The 23,343-nt window shown below is 44.7% G+C and overlaps 1 protein-coding gene across 1 annotated transcript; it reads left to right on the plus strand.

Annotated features, from left to right (window-relative positions):
- The first annotated feature begins 2,207 nt into the window (after positions 1-2,207).
- Positions 2,208-14,686, plus strand: LOC136582336 (olfactomedin-like protein 3A). The gene is made up of 3 exons (XM_066583269.1): positions 2,208-2,532; positions 11,024-11,309; positions 13,800-14,686. Exons 1-3 carry the CDS (start codon positions 2,410-2,412, stop codon positions 14,576-14,578), a joined length of 1,188 nt encoding a protein of 395 aa, XP_066439366.1. The 5' UTR covers positions 2,208-2,409; the 3' UTR covers positions 14,579-14,686.
- Positions 14,687-23,343: the final 8,657 nt, after the last annotated feature.

Raw genomic sequence — 23,343 nt, forward strand, 5'->3', positions numbered from 1 at the left:
TTCTACGGGACAAGTTGTATTTTTAATGGTACTATTTAATGTATCATATGAGATATTGGAAAACCTTCACAAATTTTAAGTAGGGTGAAATGGAAAAAAAAAAAATTTCCTGCAGCATTTATGGTAAGGTACAAATAACATGTAACCTTCATTATTAGCATTATGACGATACTATGATTATAGATTTTTTTTATGCTTTACTACTTTAAAAAAATTAAAAACCCTTTTATTCAAAAAAATGCTTTTTGTTTTCATATTCTGAGCCCCAGAACTTTTTATTTTTCCGTCGATGCATCTGTGTGAGGGCTCGTTTCTTGAAGGGTGAGCTGTAGTATTTAATGTTACCATTCTTGAGTACATAAAACTACTTGATCACTTTCTATTCAATTTTTATAGGCAGATGGGGTGACCAAAAACAAAAATTCTAACTTTTTTTTTTCTCTGGCGGCGTATACTATGTGGGATTAATAATGCAATACTTCGATAGTTTTGCATTTTTTTTTGGACACAGCAATACCAATTATGTTTATTATTTATTTGTTTTATTTTGTGGGAAAAATAGGAAAACCTTTTTTTCAGAATTTTTGCTTTTTTTATTTTTTGACCTATTTTTAAATTTTTGGCTAAGCCCTCATAGGGGACTTGAACTTTCAATCATTTGATCGATTCTATAATATACCGTAATATTTCAGTATTGCAGTATACCAGATTTTTAACGTTCACATATATGAGCCCTGTCATAGGCAGGACATAATATGGTTAAATACGTGGCAATACTGGGAGCAGAGACTGCTAATGATGAATCAGAGGGAGCACTCGCTACAGGTGATAACTTGCAGGTGGCAGTCAGGATTGTAAGCATGTAAGCTATCAAACAGCTGCAACAGAAGCTAGCTCCAATTGTGGCTGTTTGCAATGGGGGTCTGCTGTTTTAAACAGCCAGCACCGCCAGGTATGCAGCGAGTTCAGTTCCTGAGTCTGCTTCATACCTAACCCACACTTCTGTGATATAGACAGAGGGAAAATGGGTTAAGATAAAAATAAGTTGATCACTTAGAGCCCTAGTAATCAACTGTAATCTGTAGAGAAACCTGACAGCGTGGGCTCAGTTTCCCTACACTGCCACTACAGGGCAATTGAAGTATTACACAGTTTCCATTAAAAACAATGAGATGTTCATGTATATTTCTAACCACTCTCCACACTGGGTAATATATGAGGTTCCTAAACAAAGGCTGGTTTACAGCCGAAATATGCCTGGCACTTTAGAAGTTGTCATGCCTCTGTTTTAAAAGTAATGTTAACAAAGAAGATTACCCCACTTGAAGTCGACTTTCACTGAAACTTTTTTTGCACATTACTTGCCCTGCTGAAGCTGGAGGCTTAAGTCTGAGCTCCGTGGAGGATCTGCATCAGGCAGCTGGTGTCCTGTTTGAGAAGATGAGCCAAACAAATTTTCTTTTTCTGGGTGAAGCCACCACTGTGCTCTTTCTGTTAGGACCAGCTCAGTTTTCACTTTATTAGTAGCACAAAGTAGAACAAAGAAAGGTATAGTGTCCAATCATGGTGGACAACTCCATAGAAGAAAAAAAAAACATTACAAAGTTTTTGTGCTTATGAATGCATACATTATATGATGTATGCTTACATTATCTTAAAGTGATAAGAGTACAAGATGCAGCTACAATGACTAAATATGGTCTCCAGCAAATGATCAAACTGTCCCCCTACTAAGGATAGCTCAGTCAGGTTTGTGGTGTTCTAAGAGCTTCAGACAAGCTAAATATTAACCCTTGAAAAACAAGTGTAATACAGAGATCATCCTAAAACTTTCACACTCCTTTAACTCATAATCAAGTCTTTATCTCAGTGTTCCCCAACTCCAGTCCTCAAGGCGTCCCAACAGGTCATGTTTTCAGGATATCCTATAGTAAGAACACCTGTGGCAATGTCTAAGGCACCGACAATAATTACATCACCTGTGCAATACTGAGGAAATCCTGAAAACATGACCTGTTGAGGTGCCTTGAGGACTGGAGTTAAGAAACACTGAGATAGAGACTTGATAAGCCTATCCCACTGGTTGAGCTTCGTCCAAGTGCTTCTGACTGTAATAGAACTCCCTTTGTAGAGTTCTTCCACTAATACCGATGGAACACAGTACAAAAAGCTTCCATGTTGCAGATGTGAGAGATTTGACTCACGTCGGAGCATATGGATCTGATCAGAACATTTGGCAGCCCCTAGCAGAAAGAATTCAGACCAGACATTACTTGTATTCGAAAGGAGGCTACAAGAAGCTTTTGTGAATCCTGAAGCCCCTCTTAAAGACGTGATAGAGCGCACCCCCTTACTGCACAGTACAAGATCTCCTGACTCCCTGGCACCAGAATCTTAAAGGACCTCAATATGGATTATTATTACTTGCAGATCTTATCTGTGTTCCTGCTCATAGCTCACACAATCCCTCAATCTGCAGCCCAAGACGAAACATTGGTGCGATACATTGAGAAACGTATTCTAACTCTCGAGGTAGGTAATACAATATTTTCCAGTGTGTCACTTTTGTGAAATCTGGCAGGGACTCTTTAAGACTTAAAGGAGACCCTACATATTCAGAATTTTGCAGAATTTGATGGTAAAATCTGGCATCGCTGAAATCTATCTTACGATCTTCCTATCTATCCTTGATGAAGAACAAAAAAATATCTGCCTGGGAACTGTTAATAAGCTTGTTGACATAGAGGCGTAACTTGAAGCTCCTGGGCTCCCACGCAAAACCTGTAACAGGGCCCCCAACTATAATGCTTTATTCATAGTACTGGGCTCCCTATATGGAGAAAAGTGGCCTTATGCCCCCCTAAGGCTCCTGGGCCCGGGTGCAACTGCATCCCCTATAGTTACGTGACTGTCTGTTACTATGTATCTCTTTTTAACCCTTTTAGCCTTCAAGGGGTGGACTCAAGGCAACCCTTTTTTAATTATTTTTACGACCTGTCAATTAGATTAGGATTACGTGGCGACTTTAGCCGCAGCAGACACTATGTAGTCCTGTGATCTGGCAATCTCATACAGACTGCAGCAGGGAGAACGGAAATGGGACCACTGTTCTCAGAATTGGTGGTGGCTCCAGTGGTCAGACCCAAATTGCTCTATCAATTTTCACCTATCCGGGACCCTTCTGTTTTCAGACCCAAACTGCTCTATCAATTTTTACCTATCTGGGACCCTTGTGTTCTCAGAATTGGTGGTGGCTCCAGTGGTCAGACCCAAACTGCTCTATCAATTTTCACCTATCCGGGACCCTTCCACGAATCAGCTGGTTGCTGGACTAATGCATCTGCATATTGAGCTGATTTTTGCAGGAAGGAGACAGCTCTGTTCTTACTGCAGTGGACAGACTTGATATTGCAGGCCAAGTTTCCATTGCAATAAATGGGAATTTTGCCTGCAATACATGCCTGGCCACTGCAGTAAGAACAGCGCTGTCTGCTTCCTGCAGAAATCAGCTCAGTGCACAAGCACGTCAGCCCAGTGAATAGCTAGCAGAGGTCCCAAGGTGATGGATCCCCCTTAGTCTACCATTAATGACCAATCCTGAAGACAGACCATCAGTGGTTTATAACTGGACAACCTCTTTAAAGGGATTGTACAGGCTTAGAAAAACCGGACTGTCTTTCTTGAGAAGCAGCATCACACTTGTCTGATTACTTTGGCTTCACTGAAGTGATTATGGCCGAGCGGCAATACACACACAACCTGCAGAAAGGCTTTTGGAAGAAGTAGCCATTTTTTTCTTAACATGTACACCCCCTTTAAATTGGGCGGTTGTAGCAATCCATTCATCCTGGGAGTTGTAGCTTTGCAACAGCTGGATAGCCACGTGTTGACCTTAAAGCACTGAACGGGGCGACATCTGTATGTAATATTGCGTGGTGGGCTTACGCCATACACTCCATACGATATGGATTAGGAGCCTCTAGTATGGGTTTGTCTAAGACACGCTGGATATTAGATTGTCAGCCTTGCTGGGATTGGCGTATCGGATCTGTAAGTGCTGCATAAACAATGCCAAACAAAACAATATTTACCCTACAAACACTGGGAATGTATCCGCTGCCTTCTTCTTGTATCCATTTAGCTGATGGTTTATTGTTCGTGTTGTTTTTCATGCTTAGCTGGTGCTGAGAATCTGCTGAAGACAGCTCAGCGCTGCGGTAAACCCTGGAGATTAATTAGACTCGCTTTTAGACTTTTACGCTGTTCTATCTTTAAGTGTTTCCATCAAATATTATGTATCTGCTGCTAATGTAAAAGTTACACACACGCAAAAAGAACTCATTTCAGACATCAAAAGTTTTTGCTTTATTTATAGCTTTTTTGTTAGTTTTGTTTAACCCTATTCAGACTGGATCTGGCGTATTCATTAAGCGAGGTATGATTCTATATGGTGTCCTATATCATTATGCTACAGATACGTTGTGTAGGACTATAAACACATGGCTGCTTTCTTCCATAAACAGCGCCACTCCTGTCCATAGGTTGTATGCACTGGCAGATGCAGGGGGTGCGGTTGCACTCTGGCCCAGGAGCCTTAGGGGGACTCATCAGGCCTCTCTTCTCCATATAGGGAGCCCAGTACTATGAATAAAACATTATACTTGGGGCCCTGTTATAAGTTTTGCATTGGGGCCCAAGAGCTTCAAGTTATGCCTCCGCGTTAAGGGGTTAAGAGAAGTTGGGGGTCCCAAGACAAATTTTGCACCTAAGCCCCTGAGCCTTTAGCTATGCCCCTGGTTATATGTTCTGACCAACGCTCAGGGGCATGCAACCCTCTGTATTGATTGCAAATGACTTTACTCCGGGGAGGTAAAAGAGGAGTTGTGACAGCGCCCCAAGAATGGAGGTAAAGGTTAGTGCAGGTATGTATAAGGCTGGCTTCACGCCACATTTGCACGAACAATTTGCATTGAAATAGAACCCCTTGATTTCAAACGGGTTCGGTCACCCCCAAAAAATACAGCATGCTCTAGTTTCCGGAACATTTGCAGACTAAGCCTCGGTTCCCACACAGCGAAATCCCAGCGGTAATCTCGCGGTTTGGCCGCGGGTTTGGAGGCAGCCCGGCCGCTCGCTCTTCTGCTGCGGCCGGCGCTCCCATAGAGGAGAGCGCGGCCGCAGCGGAGGAAGGAAAAGAATGAGCATGCTGCGGCCGGCTAATCCACACCGCAGTGCCGCTTTGCCGTGGTGGATTTGCCGTCGCGTGTGGACGAGATTTCTGAGAAATCTCGTCCACATGGCCGGCTAATACCGGGGTTAGCGGCCGCAGGCGGATTTGCCGCGGCGAAATTCCGGACGGAATTTCCGCAGCAAATCCGCCCCACGTGAACCGAGCCTAAAAGTTTCCATAGAGGTCAATTGTAAGTATGCCCAAAATATGCTAAGAGGTGCGTGAAACACTGCGCAATGGCGCAGGAAAAAAACACATTTAGAACCCATTTGACTAATTAGCTATTTCAGTCAGTGCTTATTTTTTAGCACTTATCTCGCATGCGGAAAAAGCGCAGTAAAATACACCAGTGCACATGCAGAAACGCAATGTTCGTTCCGCAAAACGCTACGCTCCTCTGCGTGCAAATACGCATACGCCTGTCTGATGCCGGTCTGATGGTAGAAAAACAGTAGAACCCGACTCACCTGGTGCGGACCGCCCGTCAAAAGACAGGCCCCCACACCGCTAGTCCTAGTCCGCCTTCAATATATTATGGCAGCGGTCTACTTTATCACCTAATCCCTGTGGGTATCCATATGGATAGGGAGAGCATCAGGGGCGAGCTCAGGGCACACCGGTACCTCCGTCATGAAATACAGGAAGAACAAATCTACAAAGACCCCGGCACTCCAAGTAGGATAGGCGCGCATTTCGGAGGACATGCAAGTGTATTAGACTCCTTTTTCAAGTACAATACATGGTGGAGTGAAATATATTGCCTGTGTGTATAGAAACACATAGTAAAATAACCGGATGTCCTCCGAAACGCGTTGTACATTCCTGTATGGTTTACACTTTACCTTTTTTAATAAACTGGAGTCGTTCCCGTTCTTTAAATCTTTACTTGGACAACTGTGTGAGATCTTCAAAGTGACAAGGAGGCAAACTGCTCACACTAGTAAGTGCTTATCCAACTTTTAATTACCCTCCACTTATACACTTGGAGCGCTGGGCTCTTTGTAAATCAGTTTTTCTGTTACTCCGGGAAGGAGGGGTGGCATGTTGTGTTGAAAGGCTTCCATGGCAGTGATGGCCACTTCCAGGATTGACTTACTGCGAAGAAGACAGCAGGATTGGCGGTGCTTCCAATTTCGGATGAATCTCAACAACAAACCATTGGGCAAGGGCCCGATCCCAAGGCCTGCTGGGTGTCTTACATAGGGGTAGCATTTTTGGGGCCAGAATGATCACATATTGCAGCTTTTTTACTCAACGGAAACTTTTATAACTTTTATTCAACTGAAACTCGGCAGAGTTTCAACAACAAACAGCCCAAGGGAATTAGACTTCCCTTCTGTTCAGTGCCTACCTTCAGCATCTTACTCACAACTCTCTACTGATTCACAGCTTCCGCCATAAGCAGGGGTTTTCTGAGCTCCGTCGCACCTTCACACCGCTCTGTTCCGTATCCCACAGGTGGCGGCACAGCTCTGACAGCCCTACCCGGGCACCATAGCCGCCGTCCAAGGTAGGACGCTCAATGCTAAAGAGGTGGAGAGGGAGAAACCTCATCATAGTGCAAAGAGCTGCATAACCATGTTTGGACTCATTCACACGGTTGTATGCAATTTAGGTCCATGAAATATACAGCTTTTTCATGGACCGAAACTGTGCGCATTCACTGCGTATTTGGACCTTCTTGCATTTTCTTTTGCGCATGTGTTCACTGTCCTTGTACTTGAGCAAAAAAAGCAAAACGGTCCCATTGATTTCTCCTGCCTTCATGGGTAAATACGCAGTGAATACACATGTATCATACGTAATCACTGCATGTGTACACAATCCCATTGACTGTAAGAGCGGCTTCATACAGATGTAATTATGCAAAAATTGCACGCGCAAAACACAGAAAATATAATCCATTGATTTCAATGGGTGCGTTCTCATTATCTTTTTGCGTGCATGCAAAAATATAGGATCAGTTCTATTTTCCTGTGTATTTGTGCACCAAGGGACCCATAGAAGTCTATGGGAGGCGCACAAGTGTATGCACAAAACACAAGAACATGTGCAATGCGCTGCGCAATTCCATGAAAAGTAGAATACATCTGGACCTCACTAGCCTAAATAGCATTATAAATAAGGTTGGGAGGTGTCGCGTGTGTGCAGCGTCCGAAGAGCAGGCCCACACCTGAGGAGACAGTGGGGTAGAGAAAGACCTTGTCACAGGGCTCTACCATCTCCTCCCCTGAAGGTAGCTCAGGACCCGGCCACGTTACTGCTGGAAGAGCTCACAGGGATAGTAACTGGAGGTTATCTGTAGTCCAATTGTCACTCGTGACGCCACTGTTCCTTCTCCAGGGATGGATCTTGCAGATGAATAAAATAGTCCACCACCAGAAGAGTATATTTTGGAGCAAAACTGAGAACGGTTGATCTTGTCCATTTGCTTAAGCATTTCAATAAAGTCAATAACAATAGCAGAACAGTTGCAGAAACCGCAGTTTACACAGATTATATCTCGGTGGAGCTCACGGAGTATTTGTACAATCCACAGTCCAAGTTATCTGCAGGTTCCTTCACTCCCGGTACTCACTCTCTCTCTCTCCACCGGCAAACACTCACACTTTTCTCCTATTCTCGCTATGAAACTGTTTTCTGCTCTCGTGATTCCTGGGTTGAACGGGCCCAGACTGAGCATCAAGCGATCGCTCGGCCTCCTCCATGCTCCACACATAGACTCTAATGTCTGTGTGGCTCACCCGCTGACTTCCAGACTGACCAGCTCTCTTTCTCCTTCTCTTTCCTTCTCCTTGCATTCTTGCACACATATATCATATATCATCATGTGACTACACCCATGTGAAAGAGCCCTTATAAATAACGTTTGGAAGCCAACCATAATGCTGATGTGGCCCTCGGTGAAAATGAGTTTGACATCCCTGACCTATGAGGTTTGAAAGGAGCCTCTCCTGGCCTGCGGCGCGGAGGTGAACACCGGTGAGTTGACTTTTTTTGATTTCTATATTAATCTATATATCTTTTCTTCTTGTTCCACCTTGGAGTGCTGTCTCTTGGTTTCACGGGTTTCATGCGGTACTACAGCACAGTTCCATTCACTTAAGTGGAGCTTAGGTGCAATACCAGTTACAACTGTTAGACATAAAGCAGCCATGTTTTTCTAATTCTACATAACCCTTCTCACCCCTTAACGACCAAGGACGTAAGGGTACGTTCTGGAGCTTCGGGGTATTATGAAGAGAGGTTGCGGGGTGACCTCTCTTAATACAGCGCCGGCGTCAGTTGTTTATTACAGCTGACACCCACGGGCAATAGCTGCAATCGGCCGTGCGGCTAATTGCGGCTAAAACCCTTTAAATGCCGCTGTCAATTCTGACAACAATGTTCGGGGGTCCCGTATGGTTCCCCTGCGGTGAGATCGTGGGAGCCGTGCGGGTGTCATGGCAGCCGGGGGCCTTCTGAAAAGCCCCAGGGCTGCCTTGGAAGACTGCCTATTAAGCCATCCCCGTGGGGTGGCTTGATAGGCTGCCTGTCAAATGGCAGTATGACTTAATGCTATAGCATTACGTTATACTACAGGAGCGATCAAAGCATCGCATATTGTAGTCCCCCAGGGGGGCTTAAAAGTAAAGTAAAAATAAGATCAATAAAGTTTTATTAATTGTTAAAAAAAAGTAATAAAAGTTTAAATCACCCCCCTTTTGCCATATCTATTATTAAAAAATCTAAATCATAAAATAAAAATACATATTTGGTATCGCCGCGTCCGTAAAATCTAATCTGTCAAAGTAGCACATTATTAACCCCGTACGGTGAACGTCGTCCGAAAAAAAAAAAAGAACGCCAGAAATGCACTTTTTCAGTCACCATGTCGCCCAGAAAAAACGCAATAAAAAGCGATCAAAAAGTCGTATGTATTCCAAATTGGTACTATCAGAAACTACAGGACATCATGAAAAAAAATCTCACACAATTACGTTGACGGAAAAATAAAAATGTTATTGCACACAGAAAGTAATTAAAAAAAATAAAATGTCTTTGAAAAAAAAAAGAGTAGTACAGTAAAAAACAACTATACAAGTTTGGTATCGTAGTAATCCTACTAACCAATAGAATAAAGATATCATGTCATTTTGTTGCAGTTTGTGAGCCGTAGAAACGAGAAAATGTCAGAATGTTGTTTTTTTTCATTTTACTCCACTTCGAATTTTTTTTAAGTTTTTTAGTACATAATATGGTACATTAAATAGCACCATTTAAAAATACAACTCGTCCCGCAAAAAACAAGCCTTCATACAGCGACGTCGATGGATAAATAAAGGAGTTACGATTTTTTGGAAGGGGGGAGGAAAAAAGGAAAAAGAAAAAAGGAGCCGCGTCATTAAGGGGTTAAAGGAACACTGAATATAAAAAATACACAAAAACACGCAAAAAATGTACCCTTCCTCTTCCTTCATAGGATAGGTGATAAAAGTCTGATCAGTTGGCTCTCACCACTGAGATCCCTACCAATCCTGAGAACAAGGGTCCCGCGTCTCCTTCTTCTGGTCGCTGTGGGGTTTCTACTCCCACTTGCAGTGACATGGAGATTGAATGGAGCAAAAACCCGCGTGCGCAGCGCCACTCCAGTCATTTCAATGGGCTGATGGAAATAACCGAGTACCAGCGCTCGAATATCTTGGGCAGACCCATTGAAAATTAATGCAGCAACACTGCGACTGCTACTCTATTCAATCTCCGCCTCGCTATGTGGGTGCATTGAGCCCGCAGTGAGGAGGAGAGAGGGACACAGGACCCCTGTTTTCGGGATCAGTGGGGGTCTCAGTGGTGTGCTTCTTCTCTGATCAGACTTTTATCACCTATGCTATGGATGGGTGATAAAAGTCAATTGTTGTACAACCCCATTAGGCAATGGCAATGAAAATAGTGTCGCATGTTTGGTCAATTAAGGGCAGCTTCAGACAGGCGTATTTTACTGTACTTTTTGCGCATGCAGGACAAGTTCATTTGCGCACGGCAGACGAACACACCCTGATATAAATGGTTATTTAGCCTAATGAAATCCAGATGTGTTCTTTTATCATGGAACTGCGCAGCGGATTGTACATTTGTGAACCTCCCATAGACTTCTTAACAGATTCTTACTTTTGGTCCCATAGACTTCTATGCGCACCAGAATAGAGCAGGTCCTATTTTTTTGCATGCACGAGAAATGTGAGTGCAAAAAAAAAAAGAACATGAGAACGAATCCATTGGGTTCTATTCTATGAGTATTGCTTACGCAAATTTTGCGTACGCAAATATACCCATGTGCGGCCGTCTTAAACAATTAGAAAATGTGTGAACATTCATTTGGTGCCTCTTTATAAGAATTCTTCCATATGTGTCCCAGAAGATCAATCATTCCCCTCTTCCTTCTCACAATCCTGGATCTATTTGCAGTTGGCTCTGTCTGAAAGGAGAGAACAGAAATGTTAAGCTCCACCCATCGTTTTGACCCCACCCCATCAGCCCTCTGTCCATCAAAAATGGAAGAGCTCATTGGGGAATTAAAGGGATTTTCTGGGATTTACATATTTTTGTATTCCTCATGAATAAGAAGGCTTGTAAATTACACATTTCTAAGAAAACATCCTCCCACTCCTCAGCGCCCAATGGCCAGTTGGTACCGCAGTGCCTCCACTAATCCAGTACATAGCCCCCTCCATAGTCGGAATGTACTGTAGCAACATGTTCAGAACAGTTGGACCTCAGATACATTAGATCAACCATTTCTTTCACCATTTTCAGGACAGACTCCACAAATGTGAGCAAGATACTCATCAATATGTGCATGAATTCAAAGAACTGTCACATAAGCTGATGTCCCGCCTGGATAATCTCAGCAACCATAAACATGAAGTGAAGAACGAAATGGAGAGTCTATGGGCAAGACTGGAGAGAGCAGAATGGGACATTGACTACCTCGAGAACTCAGTTTCCTCAACCACCCATATAGAGGTTGATGAACACTTAGTGGAGAAGCAGATAGTGGATAAAGCAGAGAAGAAGAAAATGCAGGTTAAACCAACATCAAGTAAGTGGTAGCTTTACACAAAGTCACATTTGGGGATTTTTTTTCCTTAGAGGTAGAATTTGCTTGTTGGAAGACGATAATAAGACACAATTGAGGCCTAAAATGTAACAGTCTCATTTGCGAGGCCCTGGGAAAACAAATTTAACCCAAGGTCCCTAGGCATCAGGTATTATTCATACCACTGCTTTCTACTGTGGAAGAGGAAGCTTTGAGCCCTCAGATGTGCCTGGTCCCAGATATGACCACAAGTTCTACATCCCCTTGCTTAGAAGGCCATGAGTTGGCTTTGGCAGCGGAAATTTGAAGTTTGAAAAAGTTGCAGTCAACATCCAACATTGTAGAAGGACAAAGCAGAAAGAAACATGAGACCATAACAGAGCTCAATTTAAAAACTTAAATAAGGCCTCTTGCAGAGCTTAGTCATGCCACTACACCCGACATCATAAGGCCCATTTAGACCCAACGATTCTCGTTCAAAAATCGCTCAAACCGTCTTTTGAGCGAGAATCGTTGGGGTATAACTGCATGGATATGGTGTAGTTTTCATTAACGAGTCGTTCATTATTTCAGCTTACTGAAAGAGAGTGATGAGCCTTATCAGTGCCGCCCGCTGAGTTCTCAGCGGGATACCACTGATACTTTTGTTTCAGCTGGTATCCCGCTCAGAGAAGACAGCGGTCCAGCTGTGTTCTGCATACCCCCCACAGAGCGCACAGCTGTACACCAGCTGTGCACTCCATGAACACAGCAGGAGCTGGTATAAAAAATAAAAAAAATATATACTCACCTCTCCGCGGCTGCCGGGGCTCAGCCGTGTGTAGCCGGTCTTCTCCCTGCTCTGTTCTGAAGTTCTTTCATCAGGTGGGGATTTAAATTCCCCGCCTGCTGAAAGAGCTGGATGTGATTGACTGACCACTGTGATTGCAACCTTGATGGGGTGATGTCATGATGTCAGCCCTGGCCCATGTGATTGCAGTGCCAGTGCATGCACCCTGTCATTTGGCACTGGATACCAACATGAACACCACCATCTGCTGGTGTGGAATTTGATTGCATGCCGGGGCAGTGCTCCTCAAGCTGGACAATCAACCAAAAATTGTAGTATATGTATGCTGGCCCCTCCTCTTAGAAGGTGTAGTATCCGAGGAGCGGGCCCACAGCCAAGGAGACAGCGTAGTAGATTAAGGCCTTGTCACGAGGCTCTACTACCGCCTCCCCTGGGGGTAGCACTGGACCCGACCAAGTTAGTACTTGAGGAGTTTCACGGGGTAACCCAATACGCGGTTTACCTTAAGTCCTTTGTCACTCGTGACGCCATCGTTCTGTCCTCTGCTGTGAATCCAGTAGTTGAAAATACCTGGAACGGTTGGTCAAATTTGTTTACTTGCAGAAAAAAACATGTGCAGTCCAAATTTACATACGCCAGCAGGATAACCGTGCAAACACAAAGGTGATGTGACAGGGAGGATTCACACGATGACAGACGAGTCCACAGTCCTAGTTATCTGCAGGGTTCCGTTCCCGGCCACTCTCTTTCTCTCTCCAGCTCTCTACCGGTCAACATTCACATCTGGAAAAAGGCCCTCAGTGCTGCATGACAACTCCTCTCACTCTCACTCAGTGCTTAGTGGTAGCACCAGCATATCCTGGGTAGGCTGGTACCAGGCCAAGCAGAAGGGAATTGCTCAGCTTTTTCCATTCTGTCCACACATAGACCAATCCGTGTTTGTGGGGTTCACTGACTTTCAGACTTCAGCTGGACTGCACACTGACTCCTGCAGGAAAACTAACTTTTGCAAGAAGACCCTTGCACCACACCTTGCATACATATATATAAAACATGATAACGTGACACACAACAAGATACATTTTCCAGACATAACCCAAACATTAACCTATTCAGTGCTGCAGAGGTGCAATGCACATCACAAATGCACACATATTGAAGACACTGACAATACCATTGCACAAGACAAACACATGCATACTTATGGAGGGGCCCTGGTAACTCTGGGTCACTACAAGGGCACCAGTTATTCATCGGCGTTGAGAAGTTCTGGTCTGGTCCACATCCTCCTAGTATCATCACACTTTCAGATAAGTCAATGGTGTTTATATCAATTAATTAATTTGGTAACATCTGCTTCCTAGTACTGATGTGTCTATTGTGAACTACATCTATCAATTGTCACCCCCTTTGGCATCACCTAGGGAAACTCTAGGTCGCCCCCAGGTTCCTAGAAGCGGGGCCGCCCTTATCTGGGTGATTGCCCTGCTTTACGATAGATTTTTCTCGCATTACTATGAGGTGTTTGGCGTCTCATGTAGGACAGGAAAGGGTCCTCCAGAGTGGGAGACATTCTTTGACCCATATGGCTTCTGTACAGACGACCCTCTATATTAACTGAGAATTTTCTAATAAGGTGTATGAAAATGGGCTTTTGAAATCCAGACAATCCCTTTAAGAATTATTATGTTCCTTTATTTCAGGCTGTACAACAATGCTGTCCCAAATCAAGTCTCAGAAGACGGTGAAGAAGGCTGGAGGTGCGGTTGGCTCTTGGATGAAGGGTAGCGGTGACAATGTGGACAATATCTATTTCTTTACCGATTCCACTAACAACATACTCCTAGAATTTGCCAACACAGAAGCATTCACAAGCCGGCACTACCTGAAAAAAGCCAAGAAGGTAATGCTACCTTTCTTCTGGCAAGGAACGGGTCTCCATGTCTACAATGACTTTGTCTTCTTCCATAGAAACGGTACAGTCAATGAAATTATAAAATACAACATCCTAACCAATACTACGAAGTCGGTGAACATAGAAGGAGCGGGACACGTCCCACCTTATGAACTTTCACCCTACACCAAAATTGATCTTGCCATGGACGAACAGGGTCTTTGGGCCATTTTTGCAGATTCCATGGGGAAAATTGTACTTATGAAGATAGACCACCACAAAATGGAAGTGGGTCAATCATGGAACACCACCTGCAGCCGAAATAATGCAGAAGCCGCGTTTGTTATCTGCGGAACACTGTATGTCATGTATAATAGTCCAAGCGGGGGCCGATCACACATTGACTGCATTTATGACACCGTGGATCTCATTGATAGTCAAGAAATCCCTACACTACACTTCCCGAAGAGATACAGCAGCCATTCCTCCGTGAATTACAACCCAAGAGATCAAAGCCTCTACGCTTGGGACGACGGATACCAAATTGTCTATAAATTTGAATCTAGGAAGAAACTTGAACATATGTAAGGTGCATCCCAAGAAATGCTAAGACATGTATGAAAACTGCTGCAAAGTGTAACTCAGCTTAGCTTCAAATAAATGGAAAATTTGCTGTCTGGGCTTCAGTACGATTTACGACAGTTTTCATAAATATCCTCATCAAATGGGATTACTTCAAATCAGTGCACAGCCAACAGTAAATGAGATATAAAAATAGCAATACGAGAAATCTACTATAATAGATTCGATCTTAGCCTTCGTGGTTACATGGTCGGTTGGGTTATTAAACTATTTTAGATGCCCTATTAGTGTATTTTGAGTTAATACAGAGAGGACGCTCATCTATTAGTAGGAAGAGCAGCTATAAAGAGAGTCTCTTACGCTAGAGGACCCAGCATGTGCATTCACTATACTGACAGACCATTGATTTCAGTGAGAAGACTGCAATTTCTCTTTTCTCCTGCTGTGGCGCTAAAGTGAAATTCAGCACTCGCTGCTATCGATAGGTCCCTACAAATTGCAGAAGGTCACCGAGGGCAGTGCCGGTCTTACGTTAGATGGCATACTGTGCAGAAATCTTTTTGGTGCCCTTCCATCATAAGAAAAAGATAATATATATTGCCTTGATAGGCAGTCTGGCAATATTCTGCTTGTGAAGAAAGAAGCAAGATAGCAGCATACCCACACAAGAACAATTCAATGAATAAATACTGTAACCAAGCTCATAACATGAATGTGGTGTCGGAACCAAGCTCATGACATAAGCACAACACCAGAACCAAGCTCATAACATTAATAAAGCACCAGAACCAAGCTCATAACAAATACAGCCCCAGAATCAAACTCATTACACAGATACAGCACCAGCACCAAGCTCATTATATTAATAAAGCACCAGAACCAAGCTCATAACATAAATACAGGCCCAGAATAAAGCTCATAACATAAATACAGCCCTAGAATCAAACTTATTACACAGATACAGCACCAGCACCAAGCTCATAATATTAATAAAGCACCAGCACCAAGCTCATAACATATATACAACACCAGAACCAAGCTTGTAACAAATACAGCCCCAAAACCAAATTCATTACACACATACAGCACCTGCACCAAGATCATAACATTAATAAAGCATCAGAATCAAGCTCATAGCTTAAATACAGCACCAGAACTAAGCTCATAACAAATACAGCCCCAGAATCAAACTCATTACACAAATACGGCACTAGCACCAAGCTCATAACATTAATAAAGCACCAGAATCAAGCTCATAAAATTAATACAGTACCAGAAGTAAGCTCAATGCATAAATGCAGTGCCAGAACTAAGCTCATAAGTTAACTTTAATAGCAGAATTAAGTGATTGTGTTGCGGTGGCACCAGTGAGCTGACAGTGGCACTTCGGAACATTGGAAGGATTTTAGCCAGAGTGAGGAGAAGGGGGATTCATGTAGCTCCACAAGATGTTACTGCATGGAGGAAGAAGGTCATCTGGCTGGGCAGACCTGAGAGGGGCAATCGCTCTCTGCCTAGATCAACCATATGCCCCCCTACAAGCTTGCAGACAGTGTCCTGTGTGACCGCGTGGGCCATGACTGAGGGTCCCTCCAGTGGAAAAGCCTGTGTCAAGTTAATATCTCGGACATATTGGTGCAGTGAATGAAGCTGATTTGTGTATCAGACATTGTTCTGTACTTTTCTGCGCACTCAGGCCCTGTTTATATGAGCGGGCAACACCCCCGCCCTGATTTAAAAGGCTATTTAGCCTAATGCGCTCCTGATGTGTCCTTTTGCACTTTGCACATTGAGCGCACATTTGCGCACTTCTCATAGACTTCTATGGAGACCTTTGCTGCTCAAATGTGCACAAATGCCCACCCGAAAAAGGGAAATGGGAATGAACCCATTGACATCAATGGATTCTATTGTCTGCATATTGCGAACATATATATGTCTGTCTGAAGCCGCCCTTAATGGAAAATGCAAGTATTTACTAAAACAGACGGGTTGGGAGAGGCGTCAGGTCCGCTTTCAATGTAAGGGAAGCTTCAGACGGACGTATTTCTGTGTGTTTTTGCATGTGCAAGATATATGTGCGTAATACGCAGCGATAGAACCCATTGATGTCATTGGGTTCGTTCACATTTCCTTTTCCCGCAAAAAAATAGAACATGCTCTATTTTGTGTGGATTTGCGCACCAAAGATCCCCGTAGATGTCTACATATGCACGCAAATGCGTAATATGCTGCGCATCTCCATGAAAAAACGAACACATCTGGACCTCATTAAGCTGAACAGGCCCTGCATGCCCAAAAAAGTACAATACAATGCACCGATGTGTGCGCTGATCAACCTCGTTTACTGCGCAAATACGTGTATATTTGCGCATGCGCTGATCTGAAGCCGCCCTAAGAAAGTTTCAGATCTTGGTCAATATGGTATCCAAGCAGAGGCGTAACTTGAAGCTTCCGGGCCCTGATGCAAAACCTGTAACAGGGCCCCCAAATATAATGCTTTACTCATAGTACTGGGTTCCCTATATGGAGAAGAGGGCTCCTGGGCCCGGGTGCAACTGCATCCCCTGCATCCTGGATACAGGGGCGTAACTATAGAGGATGCAGGGGATGCGGTTGCACCCGGGCCCAGGAGCCTTAGGAGGCCCATAAGGTCTCTCTTCTCCATATAGGGAGCCAAGTACTGTGAGTAAAGCATTATAGTTGGGGGCCCCATTGCCGGTTTTGCATTGGGGCCCGGAAGCTTCAAGTTACGCCTCTGATGGTATCCAATATAATCTTGTGATATAATGGAAGGAAGTCGTAGCTATCATGTCTTTCAATCCAGAATATGTGAGCTTTAGGCCGGTTTTATATCTGTGTCTGCAACTCTGGTTGGAGGTTCCGTCACAGATGCGGCTGAAAATACTGGAAGAATAAGCGCCACATGCAGCACTTTTTCTTCCATCCAAAAGCTGGGCAGCTGAGAGGAAAATGGATGGACCTCATTATAGCCTATGGGGTCCGTACGGAGATGGAACCGTTCGGCCGCTGGGATTCCCCTTTCCTGCTCCCAGAACGGAGCAGAAAAGGGGAATCCCCGACGCAGACGTGAAAGCAGCCATAGTATACTTTATTTATAAGCTCAACGTTACGGTATTTCTTGCTCTGTGTGTCACATAAACTTGATGAGCTCCTGCAAAGTTACATTAATTGTCTGCATATTTGCGCCTATTAAAACACACATATCACCCACGGAAGCTACAGATCAGACTACGGCTGGTGGTTTCTGCTTCGTCAAAATGTAAAGGACTAGATCTGTGGACGGATCCCATTGGTCAGACCCCATTTACACTAACAGATGATCGCTCAAAAGTCGCTCAAACGATTGTTTGAGTGAGAGTTTTGAGCGATCATCTTTGCATAGTCTATAGTAACTAAGTAGCTACTAAAGAGCTATGCAGGCAGAGTGGGACACCGCCGCTATCACTCGGTGAACAATACAACTGTTCTGCATAAGCAAACAGCTGTATTGTTCTCCACACTTACAGCTCACGTCGCTCTGTAAACTGCCAGCATGACTCGAGCTGAAAGAATCTTATCAGTGCTGCTGACTGTGATAACAACCTGCACCACTGATAAGAGTTCATCGCTCAATTCAAGAAAACTAGAATTGAGCGAGGAACGAATCGTGCACGATGTCCGTGCATTTAGACGCAACGGTTATCACTCAAAAGACAACTTTGAGTGAATTTTGAGCGATAAACGTTGTGTCTAAATGGGCCTTTAGTCTTGCATTCCAATCTACATTTCGGCATCTGTCCACTCCTGAGAAAAACTGATCTATCAGTGGATTCAGATGTTCTATTCATAAGGTCATTGGAACATGCAAGACTTCTGGAATTATCCTTAAAGGGGTTGCACCAAGATTTCAAGTTACCCCTATCCACAAGGTAATTTGCTGATCGGTGGGGGTCTCACCGCTAAGATTGGAGGTCCTATGTCGCCCATCTTCCTCACTGCACCCTACCACATGTGAGGAGGAGACTCAATGGAGCGCTGGTCGTGCACGTGCACTAGCACAGCTTTCACTTTCCATGGGACTGCGGAGATAGCCAAGTGGCAAGCGCTCGGATATTTCCATCTGCTCCATTGAAATGAATAGAGTTCTGACCACAAGTGCTAAGTCAGCGCCCATTCATTCTGATGGCATTGCAGGGGTAGAGGTCACTCCTGCAGGACATGGGACCCCCTTTCTTGAGATCAGTGGAGTCTCAGCAGTGAGACCCCACCAATCAGTAAGTTATCCCCTACCTTGTGGATAGGGGATAACTTGAAGTCCCAGTACAACCAGCCTCTGAACCACAGGAAGCATGAATTTGGGACAGGCACCCATATTGGTGGGGGTCCAGCCTCAAGGACGCTTACCATCACCCAAACGAAGGGACAATGGCCAATTTTACTGCAGCAGAGGTGTAGCTGTGTCAAGTAATGGACCTCATTTAGTTCACTGGTTCGAACATCTCCTTACAGTCTGGTCAGACGCTCCTCTCTACTGGTGGTCTTTTGGGGCGACCTGAGTCTGGTCACCTTGTGTGTCCTCACACATCCACTGGTCCCAACACCTCCTAACAGTCTGGTCAGATGCTCCTCTCTACTGGTGGTCTGTAGGGGGGTCCTGAGCCCGGTCACCTTGTGAGCCCCCACACATTCACTGGTCCCAACACCTCCTAACAGTCTGGTCAGACACTCCTCTCCACTGGTGGTCTGCCAGGGGTCCTGAGCACAGTCACATTGTGAGCCCTCACACAGCCACTAGTCCCAACACCTCCTAACAGTCTGGTCAGGTGCTCCTCTCTACTGGTGGTCTGTCGGGGGTCATGAGCCTGGTCACCTTGTGTCCCCTCACACATCCACTGGTCCCAACACCTCCTAACAGTCTGGTCAGATGCTCCTCTCTACTGGTGGTCTGTAGGGGGCGTCCTGAGCCTGGTCACCTTGTGTGCCCTCACACATCCACTGGTCCCAACACCTCCTAACAATCTGGTCAGACGCTCCTCTCTACCGGTGGTCTGTCGGGGGGGTCCTGTGCCCGGTCACCTTGTGTCCCCTCACACATCCACTGGTCCCAACACCTCCTAATAATCTGGTCAGACGCTCCTCTCTACCGGTGGTCTGTCGGGGGGGGTCCTGAGCCCGGTCACCTTGTGTGCCCTCACACATCCACTGGTCCCAACACCTCCTAACAGTGTGGACAAAACGGCACGGTGGGGGACAATTCGTCGATACGACCATCCAGCTTCTCACATCCAAATAATGCGTCCCTCTCAAACTCTGGTAATGGGGTGAAATCTCTTCTCTGCGTCGTAGAGGTGTCTAGTGGTCAACAAGATCTACACAAGAGGGAGAAGAGGTCACTACACACAAGGAGCCTCCGAGAGCCTCTTATAGGACATTGGGGGGAACCACTTCTAGAGCCTCAGATGACAAGACCGTCCATCTAATCACCACAACTCTCATCATTTACAGGTCTGCTTGAGATGGAACTGCAGGACGGGGTTTTACAGGAAAACAACAACTTCTTTCTAGGGGCAGGTTTGTATTATATACATATATACACATATATATTTGTTTTGCAAGATGGCGTGATGAAACCAGGCTCCACCGTGTCCTCTCATATGAACAGATCTGCAAAAGGAGCATAGAAAAAAAGAATTGACGTCCCACAATCTAGCAACAGGCGTCCCCAAGTGTTGAAAACAAGTAATATAATACACTAATGAGTTTTAATAGCATTATATGCAAATTTTCCGGACCCAACGATAATTATATATCACCATCTGCTGTACGTTGACCATACTTACTCATCTGAACTCTACAGAAGTAGTTCCCGTGTCTATGGCCGTCCTCGACAATAAAGCTGGTGCTAGAGGGCAATGCGTGGGAAAAAACTCAGTGCACATTTGCGCATCAAAGGTCAATGGGAGGTGCGCACTCAATCCGCGCGCAAATGCACAATATGCAGCACAATTCAGTGAAAAAAAACACACCTGGACCTCATTAGACTAAATAGCCTTATAAATCACGGTGCGGGGGAGGAGGTTCTCCTGTGCCCATGCCCTGAGTGTGCAAAAAGTACAGTAAAGTGTGCCGATGTGCGTACAAATCTACCTTGTTCCTATTGCAAACATATTGCGCGTAAGCAATTGTGCATACACCCGTGTCAAGGAACCCTAAAAGACTGACAGGGATGGAGACTATGTAAGACGACTAATGGTGGCTGCAGGCGGACGTTTTTGCGTGAGTTTTTTATTTCAATTGGGTTCGTTCGTGTTTTTCTTTTTTTTGTGCGCACAACAATATAGGACGATTTCTATATATTTGCGCACTGAGGGCCCGCACTGAGGGACCTGCACAATACGGTTGATGAAAAAGTCGTGCATGTTGAACTTTTTTATCGGTAAAACTGCCGGATGGGTGCAGGAACCGAACATTACAGTCAATGGGGTCCGTTCGGCACAGTTTGGTTCTGCGGATCCGTTCATCCAGGGGATTCCGTTTTTCTGCTCCCATAGCGGACTCCCCAGCGCTGAAGTCAATTTAGCCTTCGCTTTATAGTTCATTCTTGAAATTTTTTCCTTCGCAACTGCACTTCCAATACAAACCACAGAGTGGCGCAAAAGACCAGAACAATCATTTGAATCCCAACAAATGCAGGTAACAGAGAAGCAGTTAATGTCGTTTTGCAATAAGTATGAAGTCTAATTAACCTTTATTAATTATTACTTTCCCCATTCATTCTATCTTATGAGGTCATCAGAGAAATGCTGCAACTACCAAGATTTTACATTTCTGCAAAGAGGATTTTACTTCTTATGATACTAACGTGTTCGCACAAACAGTGATAATAAAGTGACTCCGTAAAATTGGCTGAGCTGCGACATTGATTGGCCAATTCATAAATCCCGACTCCACAATGCGCTGCCTGTTGAGGAACCTCTGCTCAGCCAATCAAAGCAGCACTGGAGGAACTGACCAGAGCCATCATATTGGTTCATCCAGCACTGCATTGATTGGCTGAACAGCGCTAGATGAACCAATCAGAGCCATCGCTTCTTGGAGGCGGGATTTATGAATCCTACAACCAGGAAGTGATCTGTGGGCGGAGGAGAGCTGCAGGACGCACGGTGGCGCTCCAGAGAGCAGCAGGAGGACCCGGACAGAGCCTGCTAGGTAAGTATTCCTTTTTTTTTACAGGGAATGCAGCTAGGGCTTAGTTTTGGGTAGGAAATGTTAAAAAATTATCACATCACACAAAAATCGCTAGTTCGTGCGATGCGATGAGCAAAGAAGCTCTGTAGGGGAAAATGGGGTACCAAAAAAATGGCAAATCGCTCAATTACAGAGAATGCCGCAATTTATTTTTCGCTCAGCATTGCATCAGTGAAAACATCGCTAAATGTGAAGGAACCCATTGGAAAGCACGGGCTTTACAAACGTGCGATTTCTCTCGCTGACGGATCACCGGAAAACTGTGTAAAACAGGCCTAAGTAACAATTTTCAGCATCAGATGGTTCCTTGTAGCTTTTAACCCCTTAAGGACCAAACAGTTAATTTACAGCACTTGGTCCTGGGCTTTAATCCCAGCTGCTAGTAAAAATATGGCGCGAGGTTACAGCAATGGAGCAGCAGCAGGTCAGGTTTCTGGCTGTTAGTCATAGCTGAGGACACGGAGGAGAAGGTAGAAGCATGAGCGCTATGTAGTCAAAAGAGAAAGTGGAAACATCCCTTCCGCTAAATAATAATAAAAAATCCCTGGAGCGCTTCTTTAATGCTGCAACTTCTAAACCAGATCCAGTGTCACTTCCATTCGACAGCTTGAAATGGACAAGTCCAGGTACCATATGTAACGCCTCACTCAGCGCGGAGGTCTCACACGTCACGTAGCTGGGGGGGTGGGAGTGTGAAATTCAGAACTTCGCTATTTACCCCATAAGAATTTCAGCATCTTATGAGATCAGAGCTTTATGACTTATCCTATAGAAAGGCGACAAAAGTCAATTGTGGTTCAACCCTTTAAGATTCCTCTACTCTCTGGGCATTTGCATTGTGTCTGCAGAACGAGGCTGCTGGTGATCTTGTAACAAGAACCATCTTTCTTCAATCTTCAGGGTTACTTAAAACCTAATGACCTACTTCCAGTAACTTAGTGCACAGTAAGTACTGTGCAGGCCGGCCCCTCCTGTTCAGACGATCCCCGCTGTTAACGTAATCTCCTTAGAAAATTAGCAACTTTATGTGACTAGCAATGTGACAGTGTGTAAATGGCGGTCTGCAGCCCGGAGTGCTAAGGTAGCTTTACACGGGGTGATAACAATACCTCTGCACAGCTGTCTGTGTATGGATTCTGGCTTGGTTTTCAATTCACAATCATTGTTCCAAAGACCCATATAAAGGGTCGGACATTGATTTGCAGGAATGCTGCCTTCCAATAGGTGGCGCTGCAGAGGTATTGCACCATCTTCCTTATTTGCATATATTTCCCAGAGGAGCATGGATGACCTTATAAGTCTCCTCGCTCACCTTCTAAGTGCTCTCCTTAAGGAGTTACAACACCCCTACTGAGTACAAAGACAATCACAAAAAGACAATGCACATAGTGAGGTCACAGTGCAGGAAAATGGTGTAAAATGATGTCAGAGTACAAAGATAAGGCAGGGGATGGAAAGAGGGCCACGGGCCATGGGAGAAGACCCATATGACAGGTTAAGCAGCGAGCGGGGAGTTAAGG

This window comes from Eleutherodactylus coqui, chromosome 11 (assembly GCF_035609145.1).
Source record: "Eleutherodactylus coqui strain aEleCoq1 chromosome 11, aEleCoq1.hap1, whole genome shotgun sequence".
NCBI lineage: Eukaryota > Metazoa > Chordata > Amphibia > Anura > Eleutherodactylidae > Eleutherodactylus > Eleutherodactylus coqui.

Bases quoted from the DNA above. Each gene is read 5' to 3' on its own strand.
- LOC136582336 (XM_066583269.1), top strand. From the start codon at position 2,410: ATGGATTATTATTACTTGCAGATCTTATCTGTGTTCCTGCTCATAGCT. The intron at 2,533-11,023 runs GTAGGTAATACA...CACCATTTTCAG, and splicing joins AACGTATTCTAACTCTCGAG to GACAGACTCCACAAATGTGA. The intron at 11,310-13,799 runs GTAAGTGGTAGC...CCTTTATTTCAG, and splicing joins GCAGGTTAAACCAACATCAA to GCTGTACAACAATGCTGTCC.